General features: G+C 38.9%; 1 protein-coding gene across 5 annotated transcripts in view; it reads left to right on the plus strand.

The window, feature by feature from the left end:
* Positions 1-18,185, plus strand: part of cacna2d1a (calcium channel, voltage-dependent, alpha 2/delta subunit 1a) — a 100,095-nt gene that overhangs the window by 56,859 nt on the left and 25,051 nt on the right. For 2 of the 5 annotated variants that reach the window (XM_005930258.2, XM_005930259.2), the window contains exons 10-26: positions 175-274; positions 5,917-6,075; positions 6,660-6,764; positions 6,861-6,939; positions 8,296-8,345; positions 8,507-8,596; positions 9,641-9,703; positions 10,398-10,481; positions 10,606-10,680; positions 11,308-11,379; positions 11,577-11,648; positions 11,745-11,806; positions 12,156-12,232; positions 14,143-14,151; positions 15,728-15,736; positions 17,347-17,407; positions 17,495-17,592. In XM_005930258.2, the coding sequence (XP_005930320.1) occupies positions 175-274; positions 5,917-6,075; positions 6,660-6,764; positions 6,861-6,939; positions 8,296-8,345; positions 8,507-8,596; positions 9,641-9,703; positions 10,398-10,481; positions 10,606-10,680; positions 11,308-11,379; positions 11,577-11,648; positions 11,745-11,806; positions 12,156-12,232; positions 14,143-14,151; positions 15,728-15,736; positions 17,347-17,407; positions 17,495-17,592 (1,265 nt within the window). The remainder of the gene's footprint in view (positions 1-174; positions 275-5,916; positions 6,076-6,659; positions 6,765-6,860; positions 6,940-8,295; positions 8,346-8,506; positions 8,597-9,640; positions 9,704-10,397; positions 10,482-10,605; positions 10,681-11,307; positions 11,380-11,576; positions 11,649-11,744; positions 11,807-12,155; positions 12,233-14,142; positions 14,152-15,727; positions 15,737-17,346; positions 17,408-17,494; positions 17,593-18,185) is intronic. The other 3 variants (XM_005930261.2, XM_014336133.2, XM_005930260.2) reach the window with 2 other exon arrangements.

Here is an 18,185-nt window from a genome sequence, read left to right on the forward strand (position 1 = left end):
ACTGAGATCCAGCAAAACTAAGACTGACATTTTTCCACTGTCTGGAAACATGAAGTTATGTTAAAAGAACATTTTACTGCCCCTTTTACAAAATAGAAGATGAATTTCTAATACTTGATTATTCTGATAGATATCGTAACTAAGACAAAGTTTGTTTCCGTTTTTGATCTTCAGGAGCGGCAGCGTGTCGGGGCTCACGCTCAAACTCATCAAAATATCTGTCAGCAAGATGCTGGAGACCCTCTCGGATGATGACTTTGTGAACGTGGTTTCTGTGAGTACTCACACAGCTAATGCTTTGATCTCATCATCTGTCTGTTCAGAATGAATGAATGAATGAATTTCCAGGCAAGCGCAGTGATGAATCTTAATGCGGACTTCTTGTTAATGCGGTGGCTTGGCTGTTTAAGCAGCCTTGGCCTGGATCGAGTCATTGGTCTAAACATGGCAGCGGCCTTTCTAGTAATTTCATGGACGACACATGGATAGATCTTCATTGTGGCTGCATTCGTGCGTGGATGCATGCATGCTTGTAAGCTCATTTATCTGACACATACGGTGTGTGTATGTGTGTATATTTATTTAGTATTTTATATGTGACAACACAAAACACAGCTTGGGCGAGCCGCAAAAGGCCACAGGATAAGTTTGATGAATCAAAGTATGCTTTTTTTTCTTTTCTTTTTTATTTCACTTTGAATCAGAGGCATGTAGTGGAAATTGCCCGACTGCCCAATTGAAATACGGTAGGACTCTCAGGCATCAAAGCTTTACTGCCATGGGGATAGGGGAAATATTCATCCATCATCATTTAGAGCTCCATCGCCTGGTCAGTTAAAGCTTTTCTTCCTCCTACAGATATTACTTGTGGAAAGAAAAATAACACAGTTGAAAAGGGTTATACTAATAATGTCCCCCAGCTGAAAGAATTTGAGTAGTCCCAAAGAGATATTGGAGACAATTATATTAGCTGTGATAAGGGCTTAAATGCAAACACCCTAACTTCATTTGGACCCTTTGTGGCAGGGCTGCTTAAAGGCAACCCTCAAACGCAGTTTTTGTCTGTCCCTTGGCGTATGTAGTGAGCTAATATCTTTTGTGATGTAGAGGAATGCGCTCTAGAGACATCTCTCTGTAGATCTTTTTGTGTGAAGGAGAAAATATCCAAAATCAAATCCAAAGAAAGTAACTAGAAAATTGCAAAAGATTGTTTCAGCCAGAAAGCATTTGAGCCATGTTTTTCTCAAGCATCGGTCTTTCACATGAGCAGTGGAACTCTATTAGTCTGTTGTTGTATAAATGGCATAAATCCAGATGCAGAATTATAAAGTTAGTATATAAGTTGTGAAGTGTCAGACTGTGTCTCAGTATCTGAGCCTGGCTTATTGTAACTCCGACTGTAACAGTTTGTTATTCAGATAGAAGTGATTACTGTAGGTGTCAAAGGTGGGACCTACCTGTGCTGTTTATGATGATGATTCATTAAAGATAACAGAGCTTGACCAGAGAATTTCTTTATTTAACTCTGAGTGATCGATAACCCATTTCTATGCCTGTGTGGGGACAGCTAAAACACAGCTTGTGTTTAGCTTTGGCAAGATTTTGTCCTGATAGGGCCCAGATAGCTTTCAGCTGGACTAAGCAAACCAGAGACTGGATGTAATGTAAGCTTCTTCCTTACAAGTCAATGCATTAAGAGGTACGCAGGTACTTAGTTTCACATCACATACTTAAGTTTGAATGTGTTCTATGTTCAGCGTGGACATAAATCACCTGGGTTTATAAGAGTAGCATTTATACTACAGATTGGTTGCCTGGGATCAAGCATCTCTGCTGCAGTCGAATGAATTGCTCCACTTGCTTAGGCACGGAAGTCTTCTGGTCCTGTCTAAAATCTCCTTTATCCGCATTGTTATCTTTGCCTTTCCTTCACATTCTTTTAACAGTAGGAAATACCCATTATGTTTCAGTTTTCTTTCCATATTAAACCTTAATTACATTTTCTTCCACTTCCCCTAATAAACCAGCGGTTTCAGCTGAACATTTGGTTTGGGGCTGTCATATCAGCTAAGTAGAAAGGCCCTTGAAGTTAATGAAATAAGGCTCAAGTGTAATAGGTATATTGATCAAATCCAGCGAAGTTTGTAAACTGTAGACTGCATTTTGAAGCTTAAAAATTAGATATGTGCAAGTCTAATCGATTTTTCAAGTTGGCTTTCCCAGAATGTTGCCATGGCGACTAAGGGTGTTGCCTCACATCACACACCTTTCTGACCAAATTCTATATGGCTGACAGCTAATTGCCATCTAACCATTTATAATGGAACATGTATGCCTTATACTTGGACTCTCTTATTTCATATAGTTCCTAATTTTCTAGTAGATTCACGGAAAGCTTTCTTGAAGGGAGAAAGTATTGCTTTAACTAACTGGAAGGAAAGTGGAACCAAACCAGCAAACCAAAGGCTTCTCAATTATTTTAGAGTTCAAAATTCCTGTTAATTCAATAAGTAACAATCTTAAAATGCATCCATCTGTTTGGTATGCTGTATGTGCTTTATCTGTCAGTCACTAGTTTAACATTGTCTTTATTCTGTATGTATTTAATTTGTTGTTTCTACTTAATGCCATGTAAAATGGAGAGTTTACAAAGGAGTCTTGTGACAAACTAGATATACCTTTACTGCTTCCTTAGGCTTTAAGAGGTTAAGTAGCAGCCATGAGCCACTAATCAAATGCTCTTGAATAATTGATCTGCAAGTGTAACCACCTCAATAAAAGCAGATCTTTCAGCAGTTTGTCTTTTGGACAGATAAGAATTAAGTGGAGCTGTTTGGCTATAATGTATGGCAAAAAACAAACAAGCATGGTGATGGAGGGGTGATGATTTGGGATTCGTTTGCAGCCACAGGACTTGGACATCTTAATGTCTAGGACTCAACCATGACCTCCCTTGTATACCAAAGTATTCAAAGCTGGATCATGCAACAGGATAATAATTCTTTCCACAGCAGCACAAAAAAATTATGAATCAAGTCAATATGAGTGAAGCTGTTCCAATGCCCCAATCAAAGCCCAGACCTCAACCTGACTGAAGTGCTGTGGTGGGGCCTTAGGAGACCTGTACATACTGTAACCTAATGCCGTCAAACCTCTGTCAACTGAAACAAGATTGTAAAAAAGTTGAAATTTTCTTATGTTCAATTACAAGTTTATTTCTTTATTTTCAAGGTATCAAGGCTGGTGGCTTTTTATTGCTGTTTCTATGATATTTTCAGGTCTTTATTATTAGTTAGATGAAGGAAGTTTGTACATGTGCATGTGTGTAGGCATGTGTCTTTGAGGATGAATGTCTTGGCAGCATATGCCCTGAAACTTCTGCCAACATGTTGAATATTTGGAAACAGATACTGCAAGCTGCAAGCCTCGAGTGTTCTAAAAGCATAACAGAATTTGTCATTTGCCTGGTTTTTGTTCCGTTTTGTCTCAGATTGAAATGTTTCTACGTAAATAGCCTAATATTATTTTGTAAATGATGTGCCTAGAATAGTCAGGGTACTTTACCTCTGTTATACTTAATGGTGTTCTGACAACTTTCAGTTCGATTCAGTTTTATTTATACAAAACCGAATCACAACAACAGCCTCCTCAGGCACTTTATATTGTAAGGTAGACCCTATAATAATACAACAGAGAAAACGTCAACAATCATACGACCATCATATGAAGGAAAAACCCCTTTTTAACTAGAAGAAACCTCCAGCAGAACCAGGCTCAGGGAGGGGTGGCCATCTGCCTTATTTCTGTAGTTTGTTCGCAGTTTATGTGCCATTTCTATTATTTCCATGTTGTTCAAGCCTGTTTTCAGCTAGAGAGAGAATCCTTAACTACAGTGGTGAGAAAAAGTGTTTGCCCCCTTGCTGATTTCCTGTTTTTTTTGTATGTTTGTCAATCTTAAATGTTTCAGATCATCAGACAAATTTAAATATTAGACAAAGATAGCATAAGTAAACACAAAGTGCCGTTTCTTAATTTATTATTAAGGGTGAAGAAAATCCAAACTTACATGGCCCTGTGTGAAAAAGTGATTGCCCCTAAACCTAATAACTGGTTGGACAACCCTTAGCAGCAACAACTGCAATCAAGCATTTGCAACAATGACTGGCGATGAGTCTTTTGGAGCACTGTGAAGGAATTTTGTCCCACTCATCATTGCCACATTAGTAGACAGCAGTAGTTTTGGTACACAGCAGAATTCATGGTTCCAATGACGACAGCAGGTCTTCCAGGTCCTGAGGCAAAATGACCCCAAACCATCACACTACCACAACCATATTTTACTGTTGTTATGAAGTTCCTTTTCTGAAATGCTGTGTTACTTTTATGCCAGATATAACGGGACTCAGACCTTCCTAAAAGTTTAACTTTTGTCTCGTTAGTCCACAGAATATTTTTCCAGATGTCTTGGGAATCTTTAAGATGTTTTTTGGCAAATGTGGAACGATCCTATGCTCTTTTGGTCAGCAATGGTTTTCACTATTTTTGGCCAGTCTCTTTCTTATTGTTGGATTATGAACTCTGACCTTAACTGAGACATGTGAAACCTACGGCTCGTTAATGTTGTCCTGAGTTGTTTTGTGACCTCCTGGATGAGTCATCGATGTGCTTTTGGAGTAATTTTGGTCGGCCGACCAATCCTGGGAAGGTTCACCACTGTTCCAAGTTGTCTCCATTTATGTATAATGGCTCTCAGCGTGGTTTACTGCCTTAGAATCTGCCTTAGACATTTGTAACCCTTTGCAACCCTTTCCAGACTGACAGATGTCAGTGACTTTGTTTCTCAGGCGTTTCTTTAGATCGTTGCGGGATTTGTTGCTTTTTTGAGCCTGCTTCACTTTTTCAGACAGGTTCTATTTAAGTGATTTCTTGATTGTTTAGTGAAACTGAACTCAGCTTTCCAAAAAATGTGGTTAATCACAGTTAATTCATGATTTAACAAGAGGGCCAATTACTTTTTCACAGAGGACAAGGCAGGTTTGGAGAACCTTTTTTCCTAATCAATGAAATCATCATTTAAAAAGCTGCATTTTATATTATATTACTCGGGCTATCTTTGTCTAATATTAGAATTTGTTTGATGATCTGAAACATATGCAAAACACTAGGTGATCAGGAAGGGGACAAACAGTTTTTCATACTATTCTACTTATAGATTTCCATAAAAGTGCTGAAATGACAGAAAAAGCTGAATTTATTTTGCACCTCTTTCATATTTGCGCAAGTTTCAGTGTTTGTTTTTGTGCCAGTGTTGAACTTGATCATGATTGGAGGGGTGCACTCAAGTCCAAAACAGATGTTTGGCATTAATGAGCCATGTACCAAAGTCCGTGCTCTGTGTATGTGTGATTATATGTGTGCATGTGCACGTGGCGGGTAGGTGTGTGCATTAATTGACTGAGTTCCATCTGTTCCTCCACATTAACTATTCACCAATATTAATTAACATGAAGATACTTCACGTGTGAATCTGTGTAAATGTAATTTAACCTTTTAATGTGATTTCTGCTTCAAGCAAATAATTCCTTCATAATAAAGCTTTTGTTGTTGTTTTGTTTTTACCTCCTTATGCCACTCGTTTCATGCCCTTACCTGCTCTCCTTCCAATTCTTCTTTTCCTATAGCTCCCTTCGGTCAGTCCAGATTTGATTAAAACTGATTTCATTTCACACAAGTGACATATGTCAGTAATCACTGTATATTGTTTCAAATGGAATCGCTTTAATCTTTTTATCCTGAATGTTGAAGTGTCTTTACATGGTTCTGCAATGAAGGGGGGGGAGCCACATATTTAATAGAAAATATGTGAAAGTGTCTTCCCTGCACTTCCCGTCATCCCTCCTTACCTTTTCCCTCCAGTTCCAAAATGTCGCCAAGAATGTGTCGTGCTTTGGGAACCTTGTGCAGGCTAATGTAAGGAACAAGAAGATACTGAAAAACGCTGTGGAGAACATCACTGCGAATCTCAGCACCAATTACACAGCTGGCTTTGAGACGGCCTTTGAACAGCTTAAACAGGTAACGTGTGTCTAGGGCAGGGGTAGGCAACTCCAGGCCTCGAGTGCTGGTGTCCTGCAGGTTTTAGATATCACCTTGGGTCAACACACCTAAATCCAATGATTAGTTCATTACCAGGGCTCTGGAGAACTTCAAGACATGTTCAGGAGGTCATTTAGCCATTTGAATCAGCTTAAACCTGCAGGACAGTGGCACTCAAGGCCTGGAGTTGGACACCCCTGGTTTAGGGTTATACTTGGTTGATGCATTGAGCTTTTTGCGTTAAATTGCATTATACGCTATTGTTCCTTACATAGTGCTCAATAATAATTGTAAGAATAATGACAGCAAACACTGTAGGACACACTAACAACTCAATCCCAGTGGGCTTCTCCTGAATACTGGGTATGTGTCGACCTCCTCTGGTTGTTTCAGATATTGCAGGTTTGATTTTATTAGTATCAGAGCTGCCGTTTAATTCCTCTTCATCTTTTTTAACAGTAGCAGCAAGTTGAATTCTTTTTTCATCGTCTTCTTTTGGCTGTTTTTATTTATCCTTGGTTAAATAGTGGTTCGTTTTATTTCCATCTCCTTGTTTCCGTTAGATGAATTACTCAAGGGCCAACTGTAACAAGATTATTATGCTTTTCACTGATGGCGGAGAGGATAGAGCAGAGAAGATCTTTCAACTTGAAAACCCACAAAAAAACGTAAGCCTGTAAAAAATCTTTTACAATGTTCAGAGTGAAATACCAGAATGAGCCTTTTAGAATATTTGATTTGATTGCTTCGTCTTTTCCTCGTAGGTGCGTGTCTTTACGTTTTCAGTAGGTAAACACAACTACGACAAGGCGCCGATACAGTCGATGGCCTGCAACAATAAAGGTACATTACAGGGTCCGTTGGAGGTTTAGAGAGCTTGTGACACGTTTGTTTCATTCACCTGAATTTTCCTCTGTAGTATAAAATATATTCTATAGGTACCATTGTGACACCTTTGTAATAACATATTTTTATTGTAACAACAAGGTTTTAAATGCATACTCTCACTGCCCCCTTTATTAGCTACACCTGTTTAACACAAATATCTAATCAGCAAATCACATGGCAGGAAAATCAACATACTTGACATACCTATCTACCAATCGCTACATTCATAATCTGATGAATGAGCTGGAGAACAACTCTGGGTTATTTTCTTGCCCAAGGATATTTGGTATGCAGCATGGAGCAGCCAGGAATTTAACTACCAACCTTCTGATCAGCCTGGTATGTGAGTGACTGAAGGTTCCATGATGATGATCGCAGGAAGAAGGCAGGCAGAGGGACACAAGTGTGCATACAAATACAGAGCAGGAGAAACTTCTCACCTATGGCAGCCATCTCTGCGGTTTACAGACAACGATCTGAAAAAATATTCAGAGAGCAGCAGTTCTGTGGTTTAAAAACACAGAACTGATGTGATAGTTCACATGGGACGAACAAAATATGACAATAGAAGACTTGAAAAACGCTGCCGAGTTTTATCAGTCTCAGTTTCTGCTGCTATTCAAATGATAGAGTCAGAATTTAAGTAACATATAAGCATGGATCCACCTTAACTTGTATCAGCTGCTAATGGTGTGGGGGATCATTTCTTGGCACACTTTGTGCCCCTTAGTATCAGCTGATCATGGTTTAAATGTCATAACTTACCTGCATATTGATGTTGATCATATCAATTACTAGTAACCAGTGTACCCATCTTCTGATGGGCGCTTCCAGCAGCTCATATAATCTCAAACTGGTTTCTTGAACACGACATTGAGCTCAGATGGCCTCCAGAATCACCACAGATCATTCAAATAAAAGGACTTTTGGGACTGGGAAGGTGGAATGGATGAGTCACATCATGGTTTTGCAGCTGACAAATCTGCAGCATCTGTGCGATGCTATCATGTCAGTCTACCTTAAAACATTTTCCAGTTCCTTCTTCAACCCATGCCACAAACATTTAAGGCAGTTATGAAGGAAAAGTCCAACCCAGTACTTGTCAGTGAGGTCAATTGTAGGTAATTGCAACCAGGTGGAGACTAGATGATAAAGTGGTAAATTTTAGCGTTTACACAGCATCTGGAGTGAGGATGATTATTAACATGTTTTTTTGCTGTTCAATATCAAGATGTTTTTCTTTTCTTGGGGGGAGGGGGGGGGTTGTTTGTTTTTTGTTTATAAAATTTAAAAAATATTTTTCTTCCTTAGGTTATTACTATGAGATCCCATCTATAGGTGCCATTCGGCTAAATACTCAGGTAAATACACATTCAGTCACGCTCATGCAGTATTTCTGCACTGTCTTTCATGTCAAAGTCCCACCTCGCTTACTTAACCACTTGTGTGCTGTGCCCTCTTGTGGTAGAATGCCTCATGTGCAGGTTCAAAAGTAATATTCTTCCCTTCATCCTCTTGGCAGGAGTACCTGGATGTTCTGGGCAGGCCTATGGTTAAAGCTAAACAAAAGGCCAAGCAGGTTCAGTGGACTAACGTCTACCTGGATGCTTTGGTATGTTAAGTGTTGTAACCAAAATGCATTGCATTACATTGAAAGAGTGTGGAAGCAGAGACTCTGTGCTTGTGTAGAGCTCTGGAATTAGAAGAAATCTGTTTTATGTCTTCTGAAGAATTTCAGATAAGTACGTTTTATTTAGTTATACTAAACATGGTGGTGTCATCCTGCTCAGCCGAACTCTGCTGAAGTAGTGTTTGCGAAACATTATTTGATAAAAAAAGAAAATATAATAAAATAAAGAAGATCATGGCCGTTAAGTCATTAAGATTTACTTCCCAGTTGAAATTCAGATAAGAATACTGATAAAGTGAGCCAACTGGTTTGGCTACTGTCAGTGTTTGGAACACTATTAACCTCATGTCAGCGCTGGAAATATCTGTCTTTTATTACTGGAGACATCCTGGATTTTATCTGACATCTAGTCATTAAAGCAGTATAAAAAAAGGGATCATATAAAACGCATACAAAATTGACATACAAGTTACAAAATTGCACAAAAACAGAAAATGACGTGCAGTAAGGCATTGATATCATATGCTAAGACTGCGTTAGACACCACTAAGCATTAATCTTCTGAGAGCATCTGTTTCTGTCTCTCATATTGTGTCTGATTTTTGTGTAGGTGTAAATACAATTCCAAATTACCTTAATCTAAAATCAAATAAGCTGGGTTTCATTTGAACACCTGACACAACAGTCAATGTGGTTGTAAAGGTATGCCCCCAGACATACAGCAAACATCGGTGAGATTGGTGAGACAGGCCATTTAGCATGATTAAAGTCTACCTTGACCTACTCCTTTAATCAAAAGGGGTCACCACAGTGGGTACCTCCACATGTTTGATTTGAGAGATTTTATTTTTTATGCCGACTGCTTTTCCTGTTTACTTCTTAAGCTTATGTGTTAACCACTAGCACCAATAAGTTTCCTGTATGTAAAGCATATCATGGTGTGAACCTGAGATTAGAATTATGAGATTGCTTTTGTTTACACCTGGGAGCGACTTGTGTTTAAACTGTGCCTGTTTAACCTTGCAGGAGCTTGGCCTGGTGATCACTGGAACGCTGCCTGTCTTCAACAAAACCGGCATAGGCTCAAAGGTATCCAGAACCACTGTTGGACTCCTATGTTACCATTTTTTTAAAAATCACTTAAATCATTCTCGCCTGCTTTTGTTTTGTGCCTTAACTTATTCATTCTGTGTTCTTTTACATCCTTCTTTGTTGCATTTGACTCACAAAATAAATGTACTGTATGCCTGACACTTTGACCCCATGAGAGGATTTAAGTCTGTGGTTTTGGGATACTCCATAAAGTTTACCAGACCAAAAAGTAAACATACAATTACAGTCTCATCCTTTACTTTTATCCTCTGCTCTCTTGTGGCTCTAACTTACATCCTCTGTTGATGCGGTGGTCCCCCGAAGCTCGCCACAAGAAGAGAATCTAGCATGTCGTAAAACAGAAATCAAAATGAGATCAAAACTGCAGATCAGAGTGAGAAATGATCCGGTAGCTAAGTGCTTCAAGATGAGGTCACATGTCTACCTCGAAGGACTCGGGCTTACCTCCACTGTGACTGAAAACAAGCCTGGAAATGCCTTGTCAGTGACTCATTGCAACACGTGACACTATTGGGAATTAAACTGTCCAGATTTCTGTTGCACCCCATTTCCTTGAAATTGTTCAGAATGCACAAAGGGACTTGACTCATCCAAAAAGAGCAGCAGGATATAAAGTAGGAGTTCTTGCAGTGATTTTTTTTAACTGTTCTTTCTTATGGCTTTCTCTTAGAAACCTCAAAACCAGCTTATCTTGGGGGTTATGGCGATAGATGTGTCCCTGGATGATATCAGGAGACTGACTCCTCAGTACACTGTAAGGGCAACACAAATAAAGACACACAGATCCTGTGTATTAATAGGGTAGATATTACATTTGATTATTAGTTGCAGTCCTCTTTCACACAGACATTTGCTCCTCTGTTCTTTTTTTCTTCTAGTTTGGTCCAAATGGCTACTACTTTGCCATCGATCCAAATGGATACGTGTTGCTTCATCCTAATCTGAACCCACAGGTAGGCAGAACTTGTGAAAAATTGATTTGTTTCTCCAAAGATTTGCTTCTTACGTTAAAAACCATTAGATGGTCATAACGCCAGTCAAACAGTCATGAAAAATGGCATTCCTGATTATCAACAGGCTTATTGTTATGGTTTTGCAGCCTGTGGGATCACTTATGTTGAGTTTTAGCAATCATTTGCAGGATGAACCTTTGCAGAAAGGTTGTGTTTCTGTGTATCAGATGTGAGATGTTTCTTTTTTTTTTTTTCTTTGCTTACCAGTCTGCTATAGTCATTTCTGTTGCCAATAGGATGTTTGCTTGGATTTCTACACTGACTGTGTTATTTGGCTGACTTTCTTTGTTTATTATACACAAGTCAGCCATATGGCTCCAGGATGGTGTTTGTTGAAGCGAGGCAACACGGGCGGCATTGAGATATGCATTTTCTTGTAAATGTTGTATGCACAAATTGATTACAGATGATTACAGCAAATTATTTCATAATAAGACTGCAAAATATCAAAATAGTTTCTTGGAAATACATCAGTAAGAGATGATTACTAGTCTCCCTCTTTTTTTCTTTTTTTCCCCCTGCCAACATTTTTGGTACGCAACACTAATTGCTCGCATTTCTGCGCAGACCGCCAAGTTTCATGAACCTGTAACACTGGATTTCCTAGATGCAGAGATTGAGGATGACATCAAAGTGCAGGTTTGAAAAACACATTTCTCTGACTCCTATAATTGCAGGAGGTCACATCAAAATCAGATAAACTGTAATACAAGGTTGCCAAATATATGGCCTGGATCCAAAAAGACTCCAATCTGGCCCCCTGGACATCTATCAAATGAGTCCTAATAAGTGACGTGTCACTATAGTATCATTTATTTGTAATGTTTGGTCAACAGATAAGAAAGCAAATGATTCAAGGTGAAACAGGAAGTGCGACTATATCTACACTGCTGAAATCAACAGATAAGGTAATTTTATTTGATGATGCGTGATCATGATAATTTGGTCATTTTGTCAGCTTATACACATATATATATATATAGTCATAATATTCTTGCCTAAAGCGTTACATCGATCGAGGTCAGAGGATGTACACCTTTGCGCCGGTGAAGGGGACTGACTACAGGTACGCAAAATATTTTGAATATGATTTCGGCGACGGTAGATTTGGTGCATGCAGATGGTAGGCTTTTTAAACCTCGTGCATGTTTTGCATTCCTACTTTACATAGTCATAATTCTGTTTTGTGCTCATTAAAATTGATCCGTGGTAAGGGCAATATCCAGACACAATTTGGAATAAACTTTTGGAAAACCAGAGTGGCTAGTGTCTGCGCAGCTTACTGCATGTGAACTGGTAAATTATGCTTCCTGCTAAAAATACTTTGCAAGCCTTGCTGAAAGATTTGTGGTGGAAGACTGAGGATTTTTTTTCCAAAGCAAAATGTCATGTTTTTATCATTTGTCCTCTCGCAGCCTGGCCCTAGTCCTGCCCGAGTACAGCATGCATTACATCCGTGCAACAATTGGCGACACAATCACCCAGGCTAAATGTAAGTGCCACACTAAATCAGTTCAGTCTCTTTTGCTATTCAAGGTTTTCCACTCATTTATATATACAGACAGTAAATACATGGCAGTGGGTGGAAAATGACTGCTAATATTCTCCAGTGACATCAATGCTCTCCATGTAAGGGCTAAAAAACACTTGTGTGTCTCGTTATAGTTCCTATTCATCACTTATAGCACACCCCATATTTGCTCACACAGAGATAATATATATACAGATAATTCATTTACATGCTCTCTCCTTTCCTGCACTTGTCACTTGTGTATCTATTGCAAAACCCATGTTCAGTTGTGGTGGTGTTCAAAGTTTTTGTCACCAGACAAGCGGGACGAGAGGCTCCAGTGTCCCGTTTGGCACATATAGTACTCATCACTTCATTTAAAGCCAAATACCTCAGCGTGTGTGAGCCTGCCCGTGTGTATTACCAAGAGGGTATTTCTACATTTGTGCTCAGTCGTGAGATGATATACACCAGATCAGAGTGTCCATATGTGTGGCATTGTCGTCATGTCCCTTTTAAGATCTGTCTGTTCCCACTAGTAAAAGATGTCATTGACTTATAGTGTTACTCAAAGGACATTTTTATTGTGTGTCTATATTCATTGCAGCTAGGTTGGAGCCATGCCTGGTTAGAGTCTGCATTCAGTGGGCATTTGTGGATCCTGTAAATGCAATATTACTTTTGATTTTGCATATATTACATAAACCTTACAGTCATACTGGTCAAAACACATTTTAAGACTTCTAGGCCACCACAGCACACTTCTTATTTCAGGAAAGACACAAAGCCTGCTGGATTCTGGCAGTCTGTTATATTTCATCACCTTTCAATAATCATACATGTGGACAGTTTGAAAATGTCTCTTGGAAGGGCTTTTTGTAACATCTGAGATTTTGGTATTGGCTGAAAGTTTTAAAGTTATAACAGTTGATTTCTTTTTCATTACAGTGATTAGTTTTTGATTGCAGAGTAACCTTGCACACACTAGCAACATTAAATAGTTCAGAATAGAACAAATTTAGCTTGATTCTAACAAATTAAATTAATGCAGAGTTGCTTTTGTGCTAAAGTGTGATGCTGTTAGTGTGAAAATTCAGTTTGAAATTAGTGTGCACACACACTTAAAAATGTGTTGTTGTTGTTGTTTTTCTTAAAAAGGTTTTTTTAATGTGTTTATCCATGAAAGAAGAACCTGCCCATGATCAGTTTAATGATCAAGTCAGTGTGTGAAGGTTAATCCCTACAAGCCTCAGGATCTATAAAAGAGAATGGTCATATTAAAAATGGTCACAGGTGCACTGCAACTGTAACTCTGAGCATTGAAGCCCCACCCACCTGCTGTTTAAACCTTCTGTTTTTTAAGCAGCAGCCAATCAGATTAAGTTACAGAGAAGGAAAGGGAATAGATTAACTGAGGAACTCCACCAAGTCTAAGTGTGAGGTAAAAGGACCATAAATAAGAATTCTTTCAGTTGTAATTCATGCAAAGCTTCTTCAATAGAGTCAACTAATAGAAATATGGTAATGACAATAAGAGCTCCACTTTAGATGTAAATGTAAAAACCATTTTGTTCCTCAAGACAAATCAAATGAAGCTTTTATAAGATGACTGAATGAACAGATTTTTGCCACATATCATAACGTTTGTTAAACTGCCCCTTTGTGCTTTCCACAAACTGATTACTTAAACTGTTGGGCACTTTCGTAGAACAATATTCTTATTCAATTTCCCTTTGAATAAAATATTGTGTAAACCCTGTTGGCTTACTTCCTTTCCGGCTCTCTTTTCCCAATTCCCTCTTTCCTCTCCTCATCTTTTCACTGTCCTCCCTTCTTACGTTCTCCTGCCTTCTTCAACTCTTGACCATTCCTGGTGTGTTGGACCCCTGCAGCGTTTTTGGGCAAGTATTCTCCTCCTGTTTTTTGCCTCACAGCCCCTGTATTCTTTGTATTCTCTTATCACCGGCAGACTTTGGATGTAACGTCTTTTCCTTTGGTTCACTCTGTCTGATGCGGCGGACTCACAAAGACGGAAGCATTTTGTTCTAATGATCTGTTTTCCTTCGTATGCTGGTTTCTGATTAATAATGACAGTTCTGTGACACTGAATCAAGCTGCTATTTGCTCTGAGAAGCAGTGCTTCGCATGCAATGTGGACCCACAGTGCGGCGCAGACAGTGTGTGCGGGTCTGTGTGTGCAAGTGTGTATTTAACCCCCCACCTGTTCCAATGGCCCTCAGATGTGGTTTTGGCACTAACCTACTGCAGCAGGAAGAACAGAGGACAGGATGTTTGCATTATTTAAAGGTGAAACCATAAAGGAGAAAGCTGTGAGTCTGTACCCCGAACATGAGTTAGTGTGAGTCTTTGTTTTCCTCACTTTTCTCCTTTTTGACTCACTTTGATTTTTACAACCTTGTTAAATAACTCCTAATGAAAGACAGGATACTTCTGAACACACGAAGCCTCGCCTCTTCTGTCTGCCCTTCTGTGTGCTTTGTCATCAGTTTTGTCTTGTTTGCAGGCATCGAATCCAAAAGTCTCAGCAGAACATCGTTAATCTCTGAAACTGAAGCCTGGCTTGTCTGCTTTATTCCTTTTCAGAGAGTCAGAGCACTGTAAATGTCAGTTTAAAAACACAGTTCAAGTCCAAACCATAATCTCCCAATTCCCTCATCTATTTATCACGCATTTGTTAAGTCGGTGCAGATTTTTATTTCTTGTTTGTGTATGAGAGATCGATTTATGCTGAAATCCAGAGTTACTATGAATGAATTTAGCATTTTAAAGAAGCTCACAAAACAAGCCAAGGGTTTTTATTACATTTTTTATTTAAAAGCCCAAAAAGTAAATTAATTCCTCATTTCCCAAATCTCTCTGCTATCCATCATTACTGGATACTTTGTGGGATTAGTAAGCAGTGACTGAATATAAAAGAAAAACCACATGGGTGCAGCTATTCCCCAACCATGACCACCAAAGAGGACAAGCAGCAGCCGTGTCGCCGTGAGAAATTCTGCTGCATCATATAATCAACAGAGAAAAATGTTAAGGTTAAACATTAAGGTTACGATCCGCGGCATATATTTCCCGCTTCATTTCAATGCACCGTATTTTTAATGCAAATGCATCACAGAAGTATTTTAACTCCACAGATTTATGCTATCGCCAGAAGAATGCTAATCCTAACGCTAAAAACACATATCAAACCTAACTTTAGAAACCGCATTTTAAGCCTCTCTTTGTGTTGTCCATCAGCGCTGTCTCCATTTGCATCCAAAGGGCTAAAAACCTTTAGTTCGAAATGCAATATTTCTATTCAGGACTCGTTCTGTGAATAAAATATTGTCACCTTTGACCCCTGTGGTTTTACCCTGTCTTTTCTTTCCCCTTTCTTTTCCCTCTCGTCTTTACCTCCCTGGGGGATGATTCGCTTGTTCATTCACTTTGTCTCTGCTGGGATTTTTTCCACTCCAGGGAAAAATGGCAAGTATTTTTTTCCTTTACTTTCATCTCTCTCCTTCTGGTTCCGAGTCTTAGCGGTCTTTTATACGGCACATCTGGCCAAGTCTGTTCTGGTGTATTTTTATTTTTGCCTTTATACCTGATTTTCACCTGTTTGTGCAAGATTTGAATCTTTGCGGTCTGTAAACGCAACTTTTGCCTCAGTTAGTCTAGCTGTATGAGTTATCGCAGCCCCTTATCATTACCAGAACACCAAATGGTGTGTTTGTGTCGATGCTGCTGGTGTCCTGACAGATGCAAAAACTATGTTCCTTGGAAACTGAGCTGTGACTCAACATAGACGATAATCAGACAAGTTTCTCAATTGTAACGCTTCGCAGCAATTTCTCGTATTTAAAGAAAGTCTAAACGTGTTTCAGCATGCAGTGTTTTGAAGGGACATATTTCAACACAAATTACAACATTTACCTTAAACCTAACCAAGGAGTTTTTAGTTACAAACTTAAAATAAATTAAAATACCAAATGTAAACAAAGTCAGGGGGAATAAGGAAAATGGAAAGCTACCAAAGAGAAAACAGACTGCGGATGATCAAACTTGTGACTGTCTTCATTGACATACCCACAACCTTCTCATTGTGGGGACTTTTTTTAAGAGACCTGTTATCTCTCATTGCCAAGACATACAGTGTTTTAGATCGTTTAATACATTTAAAACAAGATAACCTGATAAATAAATACAAAATGCAGTTTTTAAGGGAAAAAAGCAAACCTAAAAAAAGTGGAAAAAGTAGCCGCCACCTAAACCTAATAACTGGTTGTGCCACCTTTGACAACGAGAACTATAATGAAGTGCTTCTGCTACAAGTCTGAACTTTGACTAGGCCACTCCCAAACCTTCATTTTTTTAAAATTAATTAATTTCTTTTTAGTCATTCAGAGGTGGACTTGCTGGTGTGCTTTGGGTCATTGCTGTGTTGCATGACTCAAGTGTGCCTGAGTTTCATGGGAAAAAATGCCTCTTTCATGATTTTCTGGTAGAGAGCAGAATTCATCATTCCATTACTGCAACCTGTGCAGGTCGTGAACAGCAAAGCACTCCTAGAACCCCTTGAAATGCTGTGTTAGTTTTGCTGCACGTAATCTCTTCATTTCAAATAATATTTTATCAAAACCCGTGAGGATCATCAAGATGCTTTTTTTAATTTTGGTAAATTTAGTCAATCACAGTTAATTCATGTTTAATAAGAGGGGCAATTCCTTTTTCACATATAACCAGGTAGATTTGGATAGGTTTTACCCCTTCGTAATGGAAGTCATCATTTAAAAACTGCATTTTGTAATTTCTCTGGTTATTTATTTTAGTCTAAAATTTGTATTATGACCTGAAACATGTGAACGTGAAAAATATTCAAAACATATGAAATAAGGAAGAAGGTTATAATAATTTTTTCACCTTTTTGAGGTATCAGTCTCGCTCAGATGGAACATCTCATCTCAATCTCAATATAGTGACTCTTATTAACTTGTCTATTCTGAACCTGCTATATAAATAAATTGATTTGATTTTGATTTGAAGCTAATTTTGAACCTTTATTGGGGAAAACTCATATTACTTTATACTTATCGCAGTTTCTGAAAGCCTCATGGCTGACAAGTTTGATGAATATGGCTACACACTGATTGCACCGAGGTAAGAAGGCACAGACAACTTTTTATAAAGTTACTTCTAACATAACTTTTACTCAGTATGACTGGAGAATTGTTCCATTGCCAACAGAGATTACTGCAAGGACTTAAAGCCTGACGCCAACAACACAGAGTTCCTCAAGAGGTTTAACGATTACATTGACACGAAGACTCCAAACAACCCCATGTGTAAGTATCAAAAAATGAAGAAATATTTACCACAATTTTTGTCCATTTTGCATGTTCTTGGTGCCTATGGTTATGATGTGAGCACTGTTTGTTATAGTAGGTTTACATGAAAAAATAATTTTTTTTTTTTTTTACTGGAAGAATGCCAACCCAAACATACTCCCAGAAGTCTCTCTTTCCAGTGAAGTACAGGTCTGGCTGGATGGTTTGGTGTGCCTGACTAGGCAAAGCTTTGTAATGTTGAACCCCTCTGTTCGTGTTACCCATTTGATGCTAACTCTAAAAGTCTGACCATCACACGCCTGACTGCACATGTGTGAGGCACGTCGGCTTAGATGTGACACACACACACACACACACACACAGTATTCGATAGCAATATGCCTTCCACACCCCACCTATAGCCGCTCGACCTCATCCAATTACTCTGTGTTTGTGAGAAAGAGCAGGACACGTCAAGCCGAGAGCGTGAGCGGCGCAATAAAACACAAATCAGGGACCAGTGGACCTTTTCCCTAACATCTGACCAATGCATTAACATCCTTGCCATTTCTTACATGCGCTCATTGATATGGATCACTCTTTTTTGGGGG

Source organism: Haplochromis burtoni, unplaced genomic scaffold (genome assembly GCF_018398535.1).
Source record: "Haplochromis burtoni strain Fernald_Lab_line unplaced genomic scaffold, NCSU_Asbu1 Contig_131, whole genome shotgun sequence".
NCBI classification, from domain to species: Eukaryota; Metazoa; Chordata; class Actinopteri; order Cichliformes; family Cichlidae; genus Haplochromis; species Haplochromis burtoni.